Source organism: Melampsora larici-populina (genome assembly GCF_000204055.1).
Source record: "Melampsora larici-populina 98AG31 unplaced genomic scaffold MELLAscaffold_60, whole genome shotgun sequence".
Classification (NCBI taxonomy): Eukaryota; Fungi; Basidiomycota; class Pucciniomycetes; order Pucciniales; family Melampsoraceae; genus Melampsora; species Melampsora laricis-populina.
The window spans coordinates 351,959-374,011 of record NW_006768824.1 but is presented as its reverse complement, the minus strand read 5'-3'; the positions used below and the strand labels follow the sequence as shown (position 1 = coordinate 374,011).

The window sequence follows — 22,053 nt, the reverse complement described above, 5'->3', positions numbered from 1 at the left end:
GACTTTGGTGTAAGACTGACACCAAGCCAAGAAACTGACTGGGGATGAGATACGTTGCTGAGATAGGTACCAAGATTGGTTTGTACTTTGTTGAGAGATTCCACCATCAAATCTATGACCGCTTGAGGAGATGAATGATTCAAGTCAAACTTTATGTAGTGCTTGGGTCCAGTATTGTTCTTTTCAGTTTTATCACAGTTCCATACCGGCTTTTCAATGACTCTTCTAGATGAAGCTCTTTGAGTCAATGTACGGTTCCTATCTTTTGGACCCCAAAGATACGCCTCATGAAACACTCGAAGAGTCACCATCTTGACTTGTGACTTGGTGGAATGTTGATTGGGCATGAATCGAAGCTCCGGAGGTGGTGAGGGGGCAGTAAGACGTCCCGATCCAAATTGAAGGAGGCCGCACTAGCTCCACATTGTTGAGGGTCGGCCAGAGCACTGCTGAAGCTTCCAGTGCTGCGAACAGGTTCCTCGCGAGGGTAGAACATGGGATCACGATGATCTGTACATGAAACACAATGAGTGAGTGCTCATTCAAAAAACAGACACGGTTTGAAAGAAAGATCAGCTCACCATTCCAAAAGTTATCACGGCCCTGTGCTGCTGCCTGTACAAAGCTCTCACGGCAGATTTCGCGGGCCTTGTAGATCGAGTGAGCTGCATCTGGATGAATGAATAAAAAGATATCATTGTCAGTTGGAACAAACAAAATCTGATTATGACCAGTGTGAAGAAGATATGAACATACTTCTTGCTTGACCTGATGCCAAATGGGTTGCTGTTGGATTGAGACGTTGATTCAAATCGCGATGGGATGGATCAATATGGATTTGTTGACGAAGGTTTGAGTGTTGATTTATCAAGCAATCTTGGCTAGCATTTGCAATCTCAATCTCGTTATCAGTGTCCATGTTGGCTTCGATTGCTGAGCTGCTTTGGTTGGAAGGAGCTTGTCGGCTTGGGGTGGTCGAAGTAGCTGACAATCGGCTAGTTTGGGAATGAACTGGTATGCGACCAAAGGCATTTGAATGCTGGTTTGGAGTCCAGGCTTCTTGACCCATCTTGAAGAACAGTAAGAGCATCGGCACCGGGCCTGAACCCTGAACCGACATACAGGGCAGTATTTGTGACGTCTCACACGTTGTGTTTTCCCTTCAGGAAGTGCACCTAGCACCAGACAGCCTGGAACAGGCTGGAATCCTTGCTCCGTGTTCTTACGCACGGCACGGCATCCGAGTCCAAAATAATCATATCGTGTGATATGAGAGCTTATGAGGGATATACTCATATCGATCGATCGATTGATCGAGCAAAGAAGGCAGGTTCAAGGAGCTTTGCATATCCATAGCACACAGGGAGATACGGCCTACTAATTGTCTGTGTACAATCAATAAAAGCCAATCATCCGCCTGTTCCTATATGTAGGCAGAGATCACAAGTCGGCCATACCTCCCCTCTCCCCTCGCTCCAGTTTCTCTTTTCCAATTATCTCGTCAATATCCTGTTCAAACTTCCTTCCCTTTCTTTGCTTATATAACTTCTTAAACTCCTCTAAACTTCCTTTATAACTTTATATCTTCTGCCTAGCTTATTTGACTTTATTATCATCCTCAGCGCTATAATGAGATCCATGAGCAAAGATCTTGTCAAATTCTTGGCCCAGTATTCAATTGGTGCATCCATACGTTCCCAGCATTTGGCCAACCTTGCGAACTTCAATCAAGAGATGTTGAACTACCTCCTGTTGTTGGAGGAAGAAGAAAATCGACCCAGTCCGGGTGGCTCTCACCCCGGCAAAGCGCCTAATCTTCCTCGCGATCCAGAAACCGGACATGCTCAATTGATGAAAGACTACTTCGCCCCGAATCCTGTCTATGGCGAGGGTCTTTTCCGTCGTCGCTTCTGCATGAGCCGTCCCTTGTTCTTGCGCATCATGACCGCTCTTGGAAATGATGATGTGTATTTTACACAACGATATGACTGTACAGGTAAGCTTGCATTGTCCCTGGTTGAGCGGTTTTGATTCTGATCATACACTTTTCTTCTGTATCAAGGCAAAGCCGGAAACTCACCTCACCAGAAGGTTACATGTGCTTTACGACAACTCGCTTACGGAACCAGTTCAGACCAATCGGGCGAATACCTGCGAATTGCCGAATCCACCGGCAGGGAGTGTCTCTTAAGGTTTTGCAGCGGAATCATTCGCTTGTTTGGTCCCCATTACCAACGCAAACCCACCGACGAAGATACTCAGCGCATCCTAGCCGAAAATGCCGAACGAGGATTTCCTGGAATGCTAGGTTCACTCGACTGCATGCACTGGCAGTGGAAGAACTGTCCTAAAGCACTTACAGGAGCTTTTGCTGGCCAATCGGGCAAGCCTACTCTTATTCTTGAAGTTGTTGCAACCAGAGATCTATGGATCTGGCACTCATTCTTTGGCTTACCCGGAGCGAATAACGACATCAACGTCCTCGAGCGATCCAATCTTTTTCGCGACCTCTCTCAAGGCAACTGCCCCCCTTGCAACTTCAAAGTTAACGGCAAAGACTACAACACCGGATATTACCTTGCTGATGGTATATATCCAAAGTGGGCAACCTTGAGCCAATCATACAGTGCTCCCGACACACCTAAACTGTCGGTCAGTCCTTTACTGTTTTCCACATTGTGATATCCACGCTTGATTGCTAACATCCAAATCCCTTTACTGTTAGAATTTTGCCCTAGCTCAAGAGGCGACTCGCAAGGACGTCGAACGCGCCTTTGGAGTCCTGCAAGCACGTTGGCACATTATTAGAGGCGCTGCTAGGATGTGGCAACCGTACGCGCTGTGTTTGATCATGAATGCATGTATAATTTTGCATAACATGGTCATTGAAAATCAAGGTAATCCGGGCTTTGAGTTTTTGGAAGATGACGATTTGATCCCTCCTCCTCCTCTACGTCGCCCTCCTGGGTTTGCTGCTCAATTCATGCGAGGCCGTGAAGCTTATCGCAATCAGGATCGCCACTATGCCTTACGAGATGACCTGATTGAGCACCTATGGAGAATGAAATCTGATAGTAGTGACGAGGGTTCGAGTGATGGGTCTGACGAGTTCTAGTGGTGTGCTATATTTCTTCGTGTATAATTTTATAATTTTTTTTGTATATAATACTTCTTTGTGTGCTTTGGTTTTTTAGCCTTTACTCTCACTTGTGATAGGACACTAGACAAGATATATTTTCCACTTTTCAACTTATGTAATATAACAATGGCCATTCAATATGTACACACGAGAGGAAAAGTGAGATGATTTATACCGCAAAAAAAAGTTGAAGGACAAACAAAGGTTGATATAGGAAATGATAGTTGAAAACAGAACGTAGAAAAACAAGTTGGTGGTTGAGAAGGACACTACTGAATGTACATCCGGCTTGCCACACGGCGGTCCATCCATTCCCATTTAGTATCATCTATTTGCGCGAAATTGGAGAGCCACACTGCAGCAAGATCATACTTGCGTATGAGGAGGGCAGCCCGCTTCTTGTCACCTTTGTTTTGAAGGTAGGGGCCTCTGTAGGTGGCCACTTGATAAAGAGCAGCACGCAAGATCCTGCGTTGTTCTCGTTGCTTGTTTTGCGCACGCAACTCTTTTTTGGGTTCTTCCTTAGCCAAAGATTTCTGGCGTTTGAACTCTTCCACACGCAATCAAGCCAATTTTGATCGAGATGGTCGCATCGCCTCTGGGCTCGCATAGTTGGAACCTATAAAACACTCTACCAATGAGTCAGCTGAAAGAAACATTAAGAAAAGGAAAATGAATCATTGGCACACCTTCTTTGTGTTCCGCCTCGGTCCTAACTCAGGATGAGCCCCGACCCCCGAATGCCGGGGACTGGGCTGCCCGGCCCACCGACTTTTTTTCAAAAGTCAGAACGAGGACCGACCCCGGTATTCCCCGAGCTTTTTCTGGCTCATAGGTCAAGCCCGGCTCCCGTACCCTGACCCCCGACAAACTACCAAATCCCCGGGAAATTACGGGGATCCCCGAGTCCCCGGCTATTTCCGGCAGAAACCGCTGAGCACAACCTCTCCCAAGCGTGTATTTATCCGCTTTTTACAGCTTGATTTTTCCTCGGGTTCCCCGAGGAGAGTCACTTTCTTTTGACTCTCAGAACGACTCCCGGGCCCGATAATCCCCGCGGTTCTGCGACCCTTCGAAGGCCAGAACAACCCCCCAACCCGACGGGCTGTCCCGCGGGTATCCCCGATTTGGCGGGTCTCGGGGCTCATCCTGAGTCCTAACACCCCAAAGTACCACATCATCGCATAAAATGTGAGCCGGCATGATGCAAAGTAACTATGATTTTTCAAGGCCTAGATGACTGGTAACAAAGAATCTCGAGGATGTTCTTTCAATAGACTTTGTACAAAGGAGTTGGGATTTCCGAAGTTGAAGATTTGGAATCTAGATAAATCTTTGGACAATTAAATGTGAGTAAGTACGATGGAGGAATGTGAGGCATCATCTCTTGCTTTATACCTTGAATAATGACCATCAGACGCAGTCGATCGCATCAGTCAATCGTGTTGGCAACATCCAGTCATTTCGAAATAAAACAAATTGAGCAAAAAATCTACGCACACAGTGGCTAGAGCCGTAGTTATGAGGATGAAGAGATCAAATGTCTCGATAAGGGAACATATGTGGTCAATGATGTGTCATTGAAGATCATGACCAAACGAGACTTAAACATGGTATCAAAATCGATTTAGAGGAGCCAAAAAAACAAAGACTAACAAGTAACCTAACCAACGGTATGAATGAAAGACATGAAATAAGATGTTCAGATGACAAACTGCGAAACTTTGGACACTATCGACAAGATGAAGACATTAAGAGGCGCACAAGACTACTAGAACATTCTAAATGAAAGACATGTAAAATACTATACACAGAAACAAAAGAAATGGATGATATGGAACATTTGGTCTATGATTGACCTAACTCGGCAGCCCTGCGGGCACGTTGCTTGCAAATGATATTGGCCCTCTCGGCTTCAAACTCAGCGCGTACCTCCTCGTCATTTGAGGAGAGATTGGTCGAAAGGATAGAGTAGTCAAGCATCTTGTGCAGAGTTGCTTGAGCCTCTTTTCCCTGATTGGCCAACTCTCGGCTAGATAGCGCAACCTCACTCGAATTAGCCAACATTTTAGGAGCAATTTCTTCGGACAGTCCTGATTTTCCAGCGCCTCGCTTGGCGCTCTTGTTCCCGGTCGGCCTATCCATCCGAGGCAAGGCATCAAGGTCACTTGCGAGATCCACACCATCAAGGTCGGATCCTACAGAATTGCCGTTCCCGGTGTGTTCAAGGTAAGCTGGATTTTCTTGCCATTTCGGAGCGTTCTTAATGAAGTTGTAGCTACTCATTTCTCTGAAGGGGATACCTTTGCAATCCTGTTTGTAGAGAGCAAGAGCATTGGCCATCTGGTCTTCATGTGATTTTCCGGACTCCTTGAGGCCCTTGATCTGTTGGACGCAGCTGGCAAACTTAGACATATTGGTATTGAGAGTTGACCAGCGAGACTGGAGAGATTTCAAGGAGCGTTGGCTTAGATGGTCCATATTCTGGTTGTAATGTGCGGTGATCTTCTCCCAAAACTTCTGGCAACGTTGATCACTACCTATTATTGGGTTTTGAGATACATGAAGCCACAACGTGCACAACTGCAAGAGCGCCTTGTCGGAGTAGTTGGTCCGTTGTTTGGAACCTGGTTTGTCGTCAGTATCAACGGTTGACTGGCGAGTTGGAGGTTCGCGGGTCAAAGCACGAGAGTTTGCAGTACGAGGCGTTGAAGCACGAGAGGTTGCGGTTGGAGCACGAGATATGGAGGTGGAGGTGGGAGTGGAGGCTATAGAGTTTTGAGTGAAGCCATTACTCGAAGATGATTGAGATAAATTGCGGAACTGGTTGTTGCTGTACTGAGAATGTGCACCTAGGGAGTCTTCGCGTCGATCGCGATACAAGTGTTGGTTGTTGTGTTGGTTGTTGCTGTACTGAGAATGAGCATTTAGAGAGTCTTCGTCACGATCTTGATACGAGATTTGCTGATAGCCTTGTGAATTGAATAAATTGTTTACATCGCAATACATATTCATCCCCCCACCTGGACCTGCATTGGGGAATTAGACCTTATGAGAAACAACATAATCTAACACATCTTAATTTAGCAACGTACGTGGACCTGTGGTTGGGCTATCAGAAGAGATGACTTGGCGGTTTTGATCATGGTGACTGTGATGCAATTCTGGAATGGATTGAAAAGGTCAAAGAACGTCCAACTGCGACATAATGGTCATAAGTCATGTACGTTGACCTGATGATGGTGGTCTACCATCTGTCGTATGATTCATTCTGCTGGGGTGGTTGTAAGGGGGATCGATGTTGATAGACTTGTTCTTAGCAAACTTTCGGATCAGGGAAAAGGGAGATGCATGCAGTTGGTCGAACAGGTGGTAATGATATCAATGGAATGAAAGGTGAATAAAGGTGATTACAAGAGAATGTAGGGTGAATGAAAAGAGCAAACAAATGGATGCTCACTCTTAAACCTCTTTATAACATCTGGGGCAACAGACGGACGGGGCCGTGGGGCTTAACATGAAGGCCTCTGGGGTTTTTTCTCTCAGTCAGTGCTTGCATTTTGCTCACAAAGGTCATGGCAAATCATAGAGCTCATTATACCTTGATAAGTCCCGCATACTGATCGATCGTATTACCACATCCAAACCAATGATAAAGATATTTCATAGAAAAAAATGGATTGATTGGGCCGAAATGTGTTACACGCTTGCTCAAACCGTGCAACACAAGCCTTCCAGATGACCCCGAAAAACCTCAGGGTGAAGTCCGAGAGACCTGGAGGGGTTGTCAGAAAGACTCGGACAGCTGGCCTACGGTGGGACTTTGTTTGCTTGGTGCCTCGCGAAATCTGAATTCTGACCCTGGACTGTCAAATACACCTTACGTTAGTTGACAGTCCAGGGTCACCGGTGCCGATGCTCTAAGGCCTTGAGAAAGCAAAGAGCAGCTGGAGATCGAGAGAAAAAAGGGAGCCAACCAAGTGGTGGAGTGGGATAGAGCTGAGATGACATATCAGATCAAACAGATCCTGCGATTACTGGTGACGTGTACAGACAAAACCAGTAAAATCTGACCCTAACGGCCCTCAACTGCCCCAAAAAAATTATTCGAAAAGCAACCTTTTCAAGAACAGCTGTACATGAATCTATCATGGTTATTGATGGACACAAGATGTCAATTCTGTTTATGTCATAATATGTAAGGATGTAAAGATTTATACCGTGTTGCACAGAGCTACCATGTAAGTAATTCTCATATGCTAGCCTCCAAGGACCAGTAGAAAGAATTGCCGACTTGTCAGTTTCCCTCATGCTCAAAACCAAGTCCAAGAAGTCCATGAGACTATACTGTTACAGGTGGGATGATTATGAGGTGGTTTTCTGACATTTTTGTCTACCTTTAACACCAGCTTTCCAGATTAGATTTTATCACGGAAGTTGGAAGGATGTCACCAAACATGTTCAGGAGGATCCAAGTCAAAGTGGTATACAAACGAAATTAAAATGAGCTTGCGTTATCAAAGCTACCTGAACGTCCTTACATATGAATAACTTACAACATATATATTAACAAATACAAATTATAAATACTGAAAGGTAGCAGAGTCTAGAGATTGAATGTTGCGCTCAAGTTACTCAATCTATATCTCTTCCGAATCATGATGAGATTGTAAAACTTTCAACTGAAAACATACACAAAGCGAATTTCGAAAACAATCATCTCACACTTCGACACTGATAAAAGTCTATGACAGCGTGTTAACGGATAGGTTAATACTCCTCATCGTGAGCAATATCTTCTGCCACATCCACATCCGCAATATCCTCCTCTTCAACCTTCATCTTCTTCTTGTTTGTCTTCACTTCATCCTCATCTTCATCTTCATCCTTCTCTTCTCCCGATGAGTCCTCGCCGCTATCATACTCTCCTCTCCTTTTCTTGCGTTTAGGTTTCTTGACTTGTTTTTGTACATGTGGATTAGGATTGATATGTCGATGTAATCGAAAACGGTCCTCACGTGGTAAGCCGACTCGTCTAGCTGCAGCTGGTTTTTTGTCTCGAGTTGAGGCGATGAGGTCGGCAAGAGATAATTTCTTGGACGGCAGGGCTTTATTCTTTGAAGTTTCGAGGGGTGCAGTTGTCTTGGACGAGGATTTGGACTTGTCTTTGGGTAGTTGAGGTTGATCTCCCTGTTTTACAGAAATGTAGGTCAGATTAGCAACACGAATGAGGATTTGTAACATAATATTTTAGCGGGAAAGAAGTACAAACCTTTCCTATTCTTTTGACAGTGTCATCCTCAACATCTTTTGGTGGATTAATAGGGGATGGTGGAGCTGGCGATACAGAGTGTCGAGAAGGAGAAGGGATCTGGAGGGACTGCGATGTAGATTGTGCATCGTGAGATGAAGGTTGACCCGTGGCAGGGGAGGGCACAGATTTCTCGATAGACCGCTTTGGTGAAGGAGGATCATGCGTTTCCAATTGACGTGGCGAAGAGTCGTGCGGAGATGATGGAATCAGCTTCAGCTTAGCTTTGCGGCCTCGCTTTGCCTTTGTCTTCAGTGTCACAGAATTATCAGTACTAGTAGCCGGAAGACTTGATGCATCAGGCGGAATCTCAGTGGGGGGATGCATGCTGGACGCTTTAGGTTCATAATCTGATTTGCGTTTGTTACGCTGAGTGGGTTTCTTGGCTTGTTGTTTACTAGGACGTGGCGACTTGAGAGTGACGGAAGGAGCTTTGGGAAGGCTGAAAAGGTCTAGCGGATCTTCGTCGACTTGACGAACCGGGCTAGAGAGAGGTGATGACACAATCAAGGTGATGGTATTTGAAGGCATCTTCTTAGGTTCGGGTACCGTTGGTGCTACTTGAGGAGGTTCTTGTGATAGTCTTAAAAGGGCGTCTAGGGATTTGGCGGATGCTTGACCGATGGCGGATTGTTTTCGGACGCGCTTACCCGTCGCGGGTCCGGCGCTTGGAAGATCGAGGTTCTCATTAGGAACGTGAAGCTGTTGTACCAGTGAGGATGCCTCTTTGTTGATACTGCTGTGAGCAGATTTCCCATTGAGCGGAGTTGGATCCTTCTTCTCCTTTGCAAATGCTGGGTCAATTACTGACTGTAAGTCAGGTAGCGGCAAGGGAGGCTTTCGGACTTTTTTCGAGCGAGGCAGTGAAGGAGACACATTCGGTGAAGCCGAGATTGCAGGTATGATCACTCGAGGCGGTAGATTGAGTGATGTACGATTTGATACAGACTGTTCAATTGGATCATCGGAAGGCGGTGGTCGAAGAAGCACGTTGATACGAGGAGTTGGAGCAGAGATAGACGAGGTATCTGCATCAAACTTGCTCTTAGACCAGCCTGGTTCACGAACAAGGTCGTCGGTTGCAGAAATTGGAAAGATAGGCGAGGTTCGTTCGGGGTGCGTACCATTAATGATGGTAGAGGGAGCTGCTTCAGAAATTGGGTCGGTGTATTGACTATCCACTGTGCAAGATGTAAAGAGAAGTAAGTAGAGGTATGAATTCAATGAAGTCTGAAGACTAACTATGAGGAGCTTGAATTGGGATTCTCTGAAAAGTATCGAAGGTCTGAAGTCCCGGTTGACTATCAGGACATATGATCTGGTGTTGTGGCTCAGGAGATGGGGTGGTAGTACGATTTTGAACAGGTTCGAGATTGATAGAGGTCATTTCACTTTGTGTTGAAGGATGCAAATGATTGGGTATTTTACTGAGTGCAATGGCTTTCTCTAAATTGAGTCTTTCGCGTCTTTCGTAAGGAGTTTCACCTGACCTTCAAATCACACAATCACCAGAATGATATCGTCCATGGAGATAATCAAAAAGTTAGTTAGAAGCTATTCTGACAACTATCGATTGATTGATAATGATAAGATGACTTACCTGGTCATGAGTCGACAATCTGAATAGTTTGAATGACTATGATATGATATGATATGATTTGACGATCTGGTGGTGATTGTATGCGATGGTTTGTATTTTCACATGAAAAACCACTTTACCACAAAATCAATACCGAACCTATCACACATCATGTCACCTCGTTAGGTCTTAGGGTGTCACCCGAATTCTTCACCTCTAGGCTCTGGAAACACTCCCAAAGAGCTTTTGAGAAGATTGCAACAACAATCCTTGAGGCCTTCATAAATTCTTGTTGCTTGAACTTGACAAAGTCCCTCCTCGAGGCCTCGCGAGGAGCGAGGGGCTTTGTTAACTTCAATGTTTCGGCGCAGATTGAGATGAGAGAGACCAATGCCACACCGCCTTATCCAAGTTCCTTCCACTCCTGGTTTCGTGCTGAACTTCCAGCACATGACTAGCCCTCTTCCAGTCAAGGAAACAATTGATCAACTACAAATTTACAACGCGCATATTTCACCTTATCGTCCCAATCTCCTCAAAAGCTTGTTTCATCGTATATATCACAGGATTCGCTCTCATCAAACCCGTTGCATGCATTTTCCTATGCATCTAGGTCTATGAATGGCAAAAATAGTAAAAACCAGTTTAGAGTCTAAATAGTAAAAGCGCTAGTGAAGTTTTTTTCAGGTCCATTTAAGCATATTTGCGTACAACACTATCAGATGTGTAGAAAGGAAAGATTACTATTCCTTAGTAATAGAAGGGCGGCCAATGAGTTGGATCAATGTGTTTGGTTGACTGAAGGTTGCATATATTTACTTTTTTTTGATAGTTTATTGCAGGCCTCCCAAGGTGGAAACACAGCATATGGACAAAAGTATCATCAGAGGAACAATTTCATTGTTCTTGACTGAGGGACTTAAGGATGTCTTGATGGTCTTTGTTCCACTTGATATGGAGACTATTGAACCCAAAGGGGATGGAACATCATGTGAAAGTACCTTTGAAGCAAAAGTGTCATCAGAGGAATAGAATTCTTGACTGAGGAACTTTTGGATGTCTCAATTATCTTTAAACCAATAGGATTGAAGATTTTCAAACCCAGAAGGGATTGAACATCAGTTGCAAAACATAAGTATTTTCAGAGAAATGGATTAATCATTCTTGACTGGGGGACTGGAGGATGTTTTGGCGGTCTTTGTTCCAGATTATATGGAAAACCATTGAACCCAGAGGGATTGAACATCAGGAGAGGATCTATTGGATTGTGTCTTTTCAACCTTTGATCCCTAGAAAATGGTTTCTAAGAGTTAATAAAGAACAATTTTGTAATGAAAGACTTCCACATATCTGGGAAATTTCTCACATCCTGCCAATTTTCTTGCTTCTGGTGCCTTTTCGTATTGTTTGAAGGAGCAAAAGCGCTGCCTGCAGAGTGGAGATCGTCCTACTGGTCCAATACCAACTGATCGTGAGGGTGGCACCAGCCGCCGGGGCCCTAGGATATCCTATATAGCACAGTGTGAGTCCCCTTCTAACAACGTCACTCCTTCTCGGCATATTTCCCCATGTTATCCTGCCAATCTCCTCAAAAGCTCGTGGTGATATTCATTGATCTATGTATTACGCAACTCACTCTCATCCAAGCGGATACTATTCAGTGTATAGACGGGTTTGCTTGTGATAAAGGAACAGCAAGTGGAGGTGAGTAAATTCATCAAAACTTGTCATCTCGCTCATTACTTTTCAAGTTTCAACAGTGGGCAAAGATGGGAAGAACAAAAAATGGGAATGTCCAATGGTCAAGTGCGGAAGAGACGGTAAGTTGTGATCTTCTTGTGTTGCTATCTATATCTTGATTTTCTTTTGTAAAACCAATCTATTGAAACTTGATGTCTGATAAGTCATCAGACTGGATGTTTTATCGAGGGCATTTCTGGCACGAGCATACAAGAATGCACGCGTTACAATATCTCACTCGATGGGAAATACGGTCAGATATGATTTCATTCTTACTATCGAGTGTTGAGCTTCACTCGATTAATTATATTTTCATCAACTCTCTTAAATTTCATTCAACTTTATTGCATATTGGAACCCGGGGGGAAAACCTTAATTTGTCCATTTTACACCTGCCGCTGTGCCCTTCACGAGTAAGTTACCTTTCTTTTTGTTCATTTCCAAATGAAGTCTTAACCATGTAACATGTGTGCTTTCCTTATGTTCATAAATAGAACGCTCAGACGACGTAGTTAATCCCTCAAAGTGAAGCCTGGATATATTGTAGGAGATCACCTCTTTGGGGTTTTCCATTTCCAAAAGAAACCGAGATTCAGGATCGTTCAGATACTTATGTTGACTGCTAAGAGAAACTGCCAGATCCAATGAAAGTTCCGTGATGATGATGTATAATTCTCATGTGAAAATAAATGGTACTTTCTATAGAAGGTGGTCATGTGTGTTATAGTGTTTTACCTGTTTTCTTTATTCTCCTGAGTGTTGTTTGGACTCCGTGATTGTTTTTGTAAAACTAGAAAATCATCGTTTTGAATGGCAGATCTAGAGTTTCAGAAGTGAAGAGATAATTTCTTTTGTGGAATATGATTTTTGGTAGCCACATTCATCGACAGCGCAACTTCAATGCGAGAATGTTGAGGTATTTCTGAAATTTGGATGGATGTGAATCTAGATATGATGGGTTTGTAGAATGTAAGGTATGGGTTTAGAGTAGAATTTCTCCAGTTCGTATGGCCTTCATGTCTTGTTGACTGTCGGATGAGCACATATGTACATACAACTTACTTCAACCCTCCTAATTTAACTGCCTGCCATTATCGACTCATCCTTTCGACATCAGATCTAAACTTCTTTTCACCCCTCTCTCATCTGGTTAGGGCCTTCTCCCAACGATGGCCGAGCCAACTCAGGATTCGGAATGGCAATCATTGCCGGTTCAAGATCAACTCACTCATAAGGTTCATCGAGCTTCCCCATCATAACATATCTTTCATATTTCACAATCATTTACTCACTCGTACTCTTGGTTTCGTTCTGAAAGCTTTGGAAAGCTCGATTGGCTGCTTATGAAACCTTGATCAAGCAATTCGAACTCGCAGAAGGTGACGACGATGAGGTTTTCACAGATTGGAATCGGTAATCCACATAGTCCTCTTTCATATCGATATCAAATTTACCGAACTTAATGATTCTATTTTATGGCTACATGATTTTCAGGGATTCGGAGTGGCCTAGACGCGCCGTGACAGACTCAAATGCGGTAGCTCAGGAAAAGGGGATTTATCTTGTATCTGTATATATTCGACTGGCCGGCCGTCCCGCTACGAGATGCCGATCAGATTGTATCACACCATTAGTTGAAAAGAGTCTCGCTACCAATGCAAGGAAGGGTACCAGGGACGCGGGGATTGAATGTCTTTTGGGATGGGCCATGTCAGAGGCCGATGGCGACAAAGCAGAAGGAATTGTGGTATGTGTGATGGCCATTCTTAATCGAGACGGCGTCCTAAGATTGATGACCTGACCTTTTCGAAACCATGCGTTTTTGGCTATCAAGACCGCTGTGATCGAAGGACTGGGTTCAAAGCAGCCAAAGGTAGTCGCAGGTGCAGTCTCTGCTCTCAACGCTCTCATCTCGTCAGTTCGCTCTTCAAAACCAATTTGCCGCATCTGCCAAGCAGCTCATCCTCCTACGTAATCAGAGCATTCGGGGTAAAAGTCATCAATATCAAACCCATTCTTAAGTCTCTCGCCAAAATCTTTGCGCATGCAGACAAGGGTGTTAGGGCAGAAGTACGTATCCTCTTCTCCACTCAACCAAAAGATCAAACCCTCAACATGCCTTTGAATCTCTGCGTAGGGGACCACACTGGTTCATACTCTCTACAAATTCCTCGGCCCAGCCCTCGAGCCATCGTTGTCTGAACTGAAGCCTGTACAAGTAAAAGAACTCCATGAGTCATTTGCAAGCCTTGACACCGAAGGTAAAGGTAAAGGCACAGGCACACCGACACGTGAAACGGCTGGTCAGCAAAGAGAAAGACTCCAACGTGAAGCGCAGGCAGCGCTAGAGGGGGTTCAAGAATTAGGGCAAGCGGATCCCGGGAGCAATGAACAGGAGGCGGAGACTAGGCCAGAAGAACCCGAGGATATCGACCCTTATGACTTGGCTGATCCTGTCACTGTGCTTGATCGTTTACCATCAGGATTTTATGAACACCTCGCCTCTTCGAAATGGAAAGAGCGCAAAGAGGAAGCTCTCGATCCGCTTTACGAAGTGCTTAAGACGGCTATCAAGATCAAACCGGATCACTATGATGAACTCGTCAAAGCCTTGGCAGGCCGGATGGGTGATGCAAATATCCTCTGTGTCATCGGAGCAGCAAACTGTTTGGAATGCCTTGCGAAGGGTCTCAGGACGGATTTTGGAAAGTATAAAGTCTTGATGCTGGTCCCGATGTTGGAGAAGTTTAAAGAACGGAAGGTCAATGTCGTTGAGGCATTGAGTAATTGTTTGGATGCGATGGCTTTGACAGTCCGTTTTCCACATCTTCTCCAACATTCTGGTACAGGGACAGGGATTGCACGCTCATCTCAAATTTTATGCCTCATTTTCCTAGGTGACGTTGCCGGAACTGACTGAGGACATCGTGACGTTTTCGAAACATAAAAACCCTGCGGTTAAAGAACAGACGATGAAGTTCTTAGTCAGGTGTTTGCGTAATACTGAACATCAGATTCCAAAGCAGGATATCAAACCCCTGTCCGATGTCATGCTCAGCGGACTTGAGGACGCTGTTGTTCCTGTCCGTGAAATCTCTGCTGAAGGACTAGGTACGATGATGAAATTGGTCGGAAAAGCAACATTTTCACCTTTGATTCAAGCTCAAGATGACCTCCGCAAAGCCAAGGTTGAAGAGTATTTCGAAAAGGCGGTTGTAAAGTATAAGCCTCCAAAGGCCAAGCCGAAACCTGTCGCTAACAAACCTGCGGCTAGGCCTCCACCGAAAGCCAGGCCAGCTCCCAAACAGTCTACACCACCTTCACCGGATAGCAACGACTTCCGAGCATCTACACAATCCAAACCTCCAAGCAAAGCACCTCCTAAGCCCGCCGTAAAGAAGGCTCCCGCTGCCACAGGGACTGCGCCAAAGAAAACGGCGGCCGCGGCACAATCTAGCGGTGCACCCAAGGGAGCCTCAAAACCCATTGAGGAAGTACGGTATAAGATGTCACAAGAAGATGCTGAAGCTAGAGCGCCCGATTGTCTTGATGCTGCGTTCATCGAAGGAGTGAACAACAGTCTGTGGAAAACTCGCCTAGCGGCTTTGGATGATATGCTAGTGTGGTTACCAGATCATGTAGACGAGGTTGAGGCTGAACTCCTAGTACGATATATGAACAAGAAGCCCGGTCCGAAGGAGAGCAATTTCCAGGTATGTCCAACTCATGATCAAAATTTGAGAATCATGCTTAAAGTCAAATTGTTTTTGGCTTTCTCTTTAGGTTTGGCAACGAGTATGCGCTGTGCTACAGTTTCTGGCTGAAAATTCACCATCGTTTTCCAAAGCCTGCATCGCCCTTACTGTACCATCTCTGATAGAAAAGTATGGGGATGCTAAGATCAAAGAGTCAGCTGGCGGTGCGTTGTTGACTTTTGCCGAGAAAAGCTCGCTGGGATTTGTTCTTTCGCATGGTTCGTCCATCACTGGTTTTATCATTCTTGTCTCTTGTGTATAGGAGTGCAAACACTGACTGTTCTACTGAACTTAGCGTTCGAGTCCATTTCTAAGCAAAAGGCGGTGAAAATCCAGGCGGAAAGTTTCGTATTCATCGAGATGTCATTGTCGGACTTCGGTATAACTGGCGTACCGATCAGGGACTTGATAGAGTGCCTAAAAACTGGACTTAAGAGTGTCAATGCCGCCGTGCGGACCAACGCCACTAAAGCTTTGGTGACCACGAAGCTTTGCATCGGAGCAGGTTTGTCAATGTTCATAATATGTTCAGGCCATTCCAGAGTTCTTTCTCACAAATACTGGCTATCAGATATCACCAATTTCTTGCAGGACCTCAATCCACAATTGCTTGGCACTATCGAAGGCGAGTTCGCGAAAATCGAGGGCGAATCGCCACCGGTGCCTACTCGTGAGAGTGCCGATGTGGCACAGGCCAAACCTGGTCCAGCCGCGAAAGGGAAAGGAAAAGTAGCCGCAGGTGACGACGCACTAGATGAACTGTTCCCTAGAGTCGATCTAGATAAGTTGATCTCTAGTTCAGTCATCAAATCGTGCGATGACAGCGCTTGGAAGATCCGAAAAGAAGCATTAGAGACCATTCAAGGTGTCTTAGAGAGCAACAAACGACTCAAACCAAATCTTGGTACGTTCTTCGATCTGCAGGCGTGCGAGCTGAGTGTGGCTCGATTTTGATCAGTTTTGAATGATCTTGCCTGGCTACACACTTCACAGGTTCTGACCTTACAGCTTCACTAAAGTTGCGACTTGGCGATGCTAACAAAGCTGTGCAAGCCTTGGCCCTCGACATTACAAGCCGGATAGCGACTGGTATGGGCAAGCCGTTTGAACGACATGCAAAGATGTTTGCTACATCAATGTTGATGGTCTTGGCCGACAAAAACGCTGGCGCTCGAAACAACGCTCTCACAACATTGAGTGCCGTAGCGGATGCATGCGGGCTCGACTGTCTCACAGCTAGCGTGGCTGCTGCTCTCGAAATTGCAAAACCTGAGCTTCGAGCTTCATCCCTAACTTGGATCGTTCAAAGACTTGCGGAACTCGATACAGTAAAAGGTCTTGACATGTCACCTTTTGCTGCACCTTTAATCTCATGCCTAGAAGACCGAAGTCCCGAAGTACGAAAAGGAGCTCAAGAACTTCTACCTACAGTCATCCAGGCCGCGGGTATCGACATCGTTCTAGATCAGACATCGAATCTCAAACCAGCCTCTCGTAATAATGTTGTTCCAATGATTGAAGCCTACCGACCGGCTGCTCCAGTCAAGGTGGCCGCCTCAAAACCTGCCGCTGCGAAAAATGCACGACCTGCCTCTGCGCTCAACAAATCGACCAACCGTGCCTCAGTTGCCAGTACTCAAAGAGCCTCAACACCTACGTTGGAAGATCGACCTCCTCCTTCGAAAGCAAAATTAGGTCTGCGCAAACCTGTGGGTGGCCCTATATCAAAACTGGCTCCTCCGCCCCCTCTTCCGGCTTCTCCAGGCCCTGTAACAAGCCCAAGCGATGTCCCCTTCAGGTCGGGTGATCCTAAAGCTAAAACATTGCGAGCCAGTAAAGAGACAGGCCCGCTCAAATGGGTTATCGAAGGGGCAGTCCGAAAAGATCAGATTGAACAGCTTCATCTACAAATGAGCTCTCAGGTCAGCGCCGAGCTTCTAGGTCAATTATTTAGCAAAGATCACCACTGCGAGAAAGACTTTATGGCAGGCTTGAATGCAATTGAATCTTGGACGTCAGATCCATCCCTAGCGAGCGAAATAGCTGATATGGAAGAATCTGATATCAGAGACAGGCTACTTGCGAATGCGGATCTTGTGTTCAAGTATTTGACCATTCGACTGCATGACACAAATACATCAATCACAATGAAGTGTCTAGACATAATCGAACAGTATATCACTGTTTTGCAACTAGATGCATACCGCTTGACTGACTACGAAGCATCTGTCCTATTGCCTAGCTTGATCGGAAGGGTAAGTGAAGTGTCAATATGACTTTTTGTTTTCAATCCAATTCACAAAGGTCTTGTATTTGTCTTTAGTGCGGGGATAGCAAAGAAACTCTTCGAACACGGATCAGAGCGATTTTTAAACACATATGTAGTATATATCCTTTCAGCAAAGTCTTTCAAAGCCTGCTCGATCATGGCATCAAATCTAAAAACGCTCGGGTCCGGGCCGAATGTGCCGAGGAACTGAGTGCTCTCTTCCAACGACATGGTCTCAATGTCTGTCAGCCAGCGAAAGCATTGCCTTTGATTGCCTCTTTGATTTCGGATCGAGATTCTGCTGTTCGAAATGGGGCATTGTCGGCATTAGCTAGTGCTTATTCTTCAGCCGGAGACGTGATACATAAATATGTGGGCAATCTATCCGGTAAAGAGCAAGATATGTTGAATGAGCGACTGAAACGAACAGGAGCGCCTGCCTCGCCTAAAGGGACTCGACCTGTCGCAGAGTCTGCCATCTCACCTCGCCCAGCAGCTGTTACTCGATTGGCCGCCAAAACCCTCCGAAGGCCGTCAAGCATGGGACTGCAAGGCATCACAGACACGGAGTCGGTTAGCGCATCCAAGAGTATCCCACATCGACCAATGTCAACTGCCAATACTACCTCGAAGCTTGCTTCTCCTTCAGCCATGACACATTCGAAGCTGCAACCCATCGCTTCACAAATGCCCCTTCGTCAATCTACCAGTCGTCGAGATTCACTTATCAATTCCTCTTTACCTGCGCCACGACCGCAGTCACATTCTTCCATCAAAGCACCTACGAATCACAAACCAATACCTCCTCCTGCCAGTCCCAGTACTTCAGACCATAATGTGAACATTCCAATCGCAGAGATCCTATCGAGCGACGACGTCCGAAGTACGGATGCGCTCAAGATAGTCCAAAGTGACATCGCCAATCGACCTGATTATCTGATAGCAAGTGCTGATGCTCTCATAGATGCAATCGCAACGCAGATGAGAATTGCATTTGAAAACCTCGACGCATCAACCCCACCTATGACTCTGAGATTGTGTAAACATCTGATGCAAACACTCTCCACCTTTTTTGATCAATCACAACTCGCTACTGCAGTCTCCAAAGATGCCCTTGTCGCCGTCCTGGCACAACTTACTCAACGATTACAAGAGACAGCTGACAATCCAGTCAGTGAACACATCACTAGCTTGTCTAAAGTTTTAAATATGGTGTTGATCCGGATATTCCACAATGCAGACAGAAGTGCTTGCTTTGGGTGAGCAGACTTTGTGTCCTTATCATCTTTGATCTCCTGCTAGGGCTGATTTGATGTCTTCCCTTAGTGCTCTCTTCGCTGTTCTCAAGCTGACCACAATTGATATGCGAGACATCGAGGGCGAGGTAGAACTAACACATCGCGCGAAGTACGCCGAACTAGTCATGAAGGTCAGTACACATTAAATGAATACCGATGTTGACTGGCTCGTGCCACTTACGCGAATCAATTTGATCTTTGCTTGATGCCACCTCAGTGCTTGTGGAAAGTGTCGAAGACGGTGAAGGAATCCCTCGAAGATGGTACACTCGATCCACGGATCCTTTTAGGGGACATTGACGATTTCCTCGTATCAATCCCGCCAGCAGAATGGAGAAGACGAGCTAATGACAATGTGCCATTGGCAGATATGCCATTGCGGACAGTCAAAACGATCTTGCAGCAGGTGGTGACTATCTATGGAGAGGGTGTCTATGAGGCTGTTTCGGCTCTCAAAAACCCCCAAGATACGTTTGTATACCAGTACCTGTTCCGTCTGCTAAACAATTCCAGGGCAGCAGCTGGGGAACCACCTGTAAGCCAGCCTGCACGTCGGCCTGTTCCACTCTCCCCGGAATCGGCGATGGCCCCGCGCGCCACAGCCAGCTCTGCCATGCAACAAAGTCCTTCGCGAAGCCCTTCGCGTTCAAGGCAGAGTTCTGCTCCCAGTATCGACGGTAACGGACCCAAACAGTCTCCTGGGCCACTTGATCATTTCAGCGAAGTAAACATAAACAACCTATTGACGGAAGTGTTCGCAAAGATTGGCAGTCCCACAGAATCCAAAAAGGTACGATTATATTTTCAGCTTTTTCTCGATCCAGCGATGTTTGTTCATTCTCTAGTGCCTTGTACCGGTGTTCGCGCTTCTTTAGGGTATACAAGAGCTGTATCAGCTGTTGAAGCAACACCCGGAAGCCAATGCCAAAGTAGACAAATGGATCGGTGCTACTGGAACCTATTTCCAAGCTTATCTTCGGAGGGCGCTTCAAAATCTTCGGGCAGATGATCCAGATGTAGCAGAGGATGGAGCAGCAGTAGAATCGGAGAGTGTTGTACCACCTCTCACCCCAGCATCTCGTCAGTATTGACTTGGTTTTTTTGCTCATCGACCCAATGCGGATCAGAAGATCGCGTGTAGAAATGGGCAGGATAGTGGCCTTAATGAACTCTGCTATATATGTACCCGAACATTTTACAATATACCAAACGTACACCCACAGGTCCGAATTCAAACTTGATCTCCATCACACCCTCGCCCCCTGTGGGTTCGGCCAGCGAGCTTGCTCAACAGCAGCAATCGGCACGTATGACCAAGGTTGCCTCGCAGGATCTAGATTTGAACCGGTTACAAACGCTCTTTGGGTTTACGAACACTCTTCCTCATCAAGAACACCCCGCCTCGACAACTGCAGAACCATAATAAAGCTGTACATTTTCCCAATCATAAACCCGTGTGTGTAGTCTGTTGAGACGAGCCATTGGCGTCATGCAGCTTCGTCTTGATTTCTCTCTCTCTTGAATTTCATATTTGTTTAAATATCAGCATTATACATCGTATCACTAGGCCTGTCTACAAAGGAAAACATCACATAGAAATCTTCCATTGGTCTTTCTTCCTGTTTAATATCTTAATTTTATGATTGAAAGTTTTTAATCTAATTTATATATTGTTCTATTGGAGTGGTATCATGCCTTTACTTTGAGTGCTCCGGCCGCTTTGTTTTACTTTCCCTTTGGTACAATTGGGATAGGCTGGACACTGCATGAGCGAACCTATTAAGTTCACCCTTACCATAATGTTTTATCTGCTTGAAGAGCGAGTGTTTATTGCTGAGAAGAGGTGGTAAAAATGTAATATTGTCATTGATCATTCAGTGATGAGTACTTCCTGAGTCTGATCTGACCTGAAACCAGGCTTTTCTTTGCGCGAGGGCTGAGGAGATAACTTGTCCTTCCCACAATCTTAGTTGCGCACTTTGCATCATGCCGGAGCTTTTTGGATCTTAACAGACCTCCCAAACATGGTAGTGTACAGCTAAAAGCTTTCAAGGCGCAATGATACCAAGTACCTTTGCAGAATCTGTTGGTCTCCAATGATTTGACGTATGTTGTTTGACCCCCATCTCAGCCCAGCTGTTGTTTAACAACATTACTCGTTTGTATATCAACTAAAAACAATCATATGTGTTTTTGTGTGGAGGTGTCAAGCCCTTTGCACTGTAGTCTTTGAATATGTACTCATCTAGATCAGAACTTGAGGAAGAAAAAAGGGCTTTACATGCAATTCTTTTTCTGATTCCTATGCCCTGTCTCAAGGCTTTTCTTGCTGCAGAGTCATTGGCAACAACAATTTGAGTAGGCCAAGTTGTGCACAATATCTCAATGAATATGCATTCATCTCAAAATAAATTTTGCATTTTAACTGCAATAGTGTAATGGGGCTCACGCTCACACCCGGTGCCACAAAGCCACGAGGCGCCCTGGAGGGGCACATGGCAAGGGCCAGGGCTTAGGCCACACCGTGGCCCACACACCAACCCTTTCATGGCCTTCAACAGGCATGGAATTCAGTCAAAGTCCCCCTAAAGATGGTCTTAAGCAGGGAATGGCGACCAAAAATGTAGTTCTGAGGTTCTTTGAATGGAAGGCCACATTGGGCCACACCATGCTAGGCCATGGCTCTGACCACGCCCTGGGCCCCAAAAAAGCCGGGGATCACATAAAATTCAGTGTCACCCAGTTTAAAGTATCCCTTTGTCCATCAAAAATGTAGGCCACGTGAATTGATCATGTCTCATAGTTGCATACAATCTTGATGCCTTTGAAAACTGCCTTGCCAAGGAGGAGTGTCCACCACTTAAATTGAGGCAGCTCTTGTGAAGTTTGGGCTTAGAATCAAATTGCCAGGCTTTGTTACTCAGACCCTCCTGACCAAGGTATTAACCATGATTGAGGTAGG

The 22,053-nt window shown here is 45.5% G+C and overlaps 4 protein-coding genes across 4 annotated transcripts; 1 reads left to right on the top strand and 3 right to left on the bottom strand.

Annotated features, from left to right (window-relative positions):
* Positions 1-304: 304 nt before the first annotated feature.
* MELLADRAFT_93736 (uncharacterized protein) lies at positions 305-1,120 on the bottom strand (the record flags this gene model as incomplete). Its single annotated transcript, XM_007416385.1, has 3 exons — positions 305-510; positions 582-671; positions 757-1,120. 3 exons carry the CDS (start codon positions 1,118-1,120, stop codon positions 305-307), a joined length of 660 nt encoding a protein of 219 aa, XP_007416447.1.
* Positions 1,121-4,690: 3,570 nt separating this feature from the next.
* On the bottom strand, positions 4,691-5,464 carry MELLADRAFT_73224 (uncharacterized protein; the record flags this gene model as incomplete). Its single annotated transcript, XM_007416384.1, has 1 exon — positions 4,691-5,464. The coding sequence occupies one exon, from the start codon at positions 5,423-5,425 to the stop codon at positions 4,988-4,990; it is 438 nt and encodes a 145-aa protein (XP_007416446.1).
* A 3,599-nt stretch (positions 5,465-9,063) lies between these two features.
* Positions 9,064-10,131, bottom strand: MELLADRAFT_79287 (uncharacterized protein; the record flags this gene model as incomplete). Its single annotated transcript, XM_007416383.1, has 4 exons — positions 9,064-9,505; positions 9,575-9,631; positions 9,693-9,940; positions 10,051-10,131. Coding segments are annotated over 4 exons (753 nt in total), but the record flags the coding sequence as incomplete, so codon positions are not given.
* A 2,707-nt stretch (positions 10,132-12,838) lies between these two features.
* MELLADRAFT_79286 (uncharacterized protein) lies at positions 12,839-20,967 on the top strand (the record flags this gene model as incomplete). The annotated part of the gene is made up of 16 exons (XM_007416415.1): positions 12,839-13,004; positions 13,088-13,182; positions 13,264-13,516; positions 13,604-13,683; positions 13,749-13,839; positions 13,907-14,581; positions 14,667-15,482; positions 15,553-15,742; positions 15,820-16,029; positions 16,057-16,428; positions 16,518-17,779; positions 17,848-19,052; positions 19,120-19,222; positions 19,309-19,881; positions 19,967-20,171; positions 20,315-20,967. The coding sequence occupies 16 exons, from the start codon at positions 12,939-12,941 to the stop codon at positions 20,512-20,514; spliced, it is 6,396 nt and encodes a 2,131-aa protein (XP_007416477.1).
* Between the last annotated feature and the right edge of the window lie 1,086 nt (positions 20,968-22,053).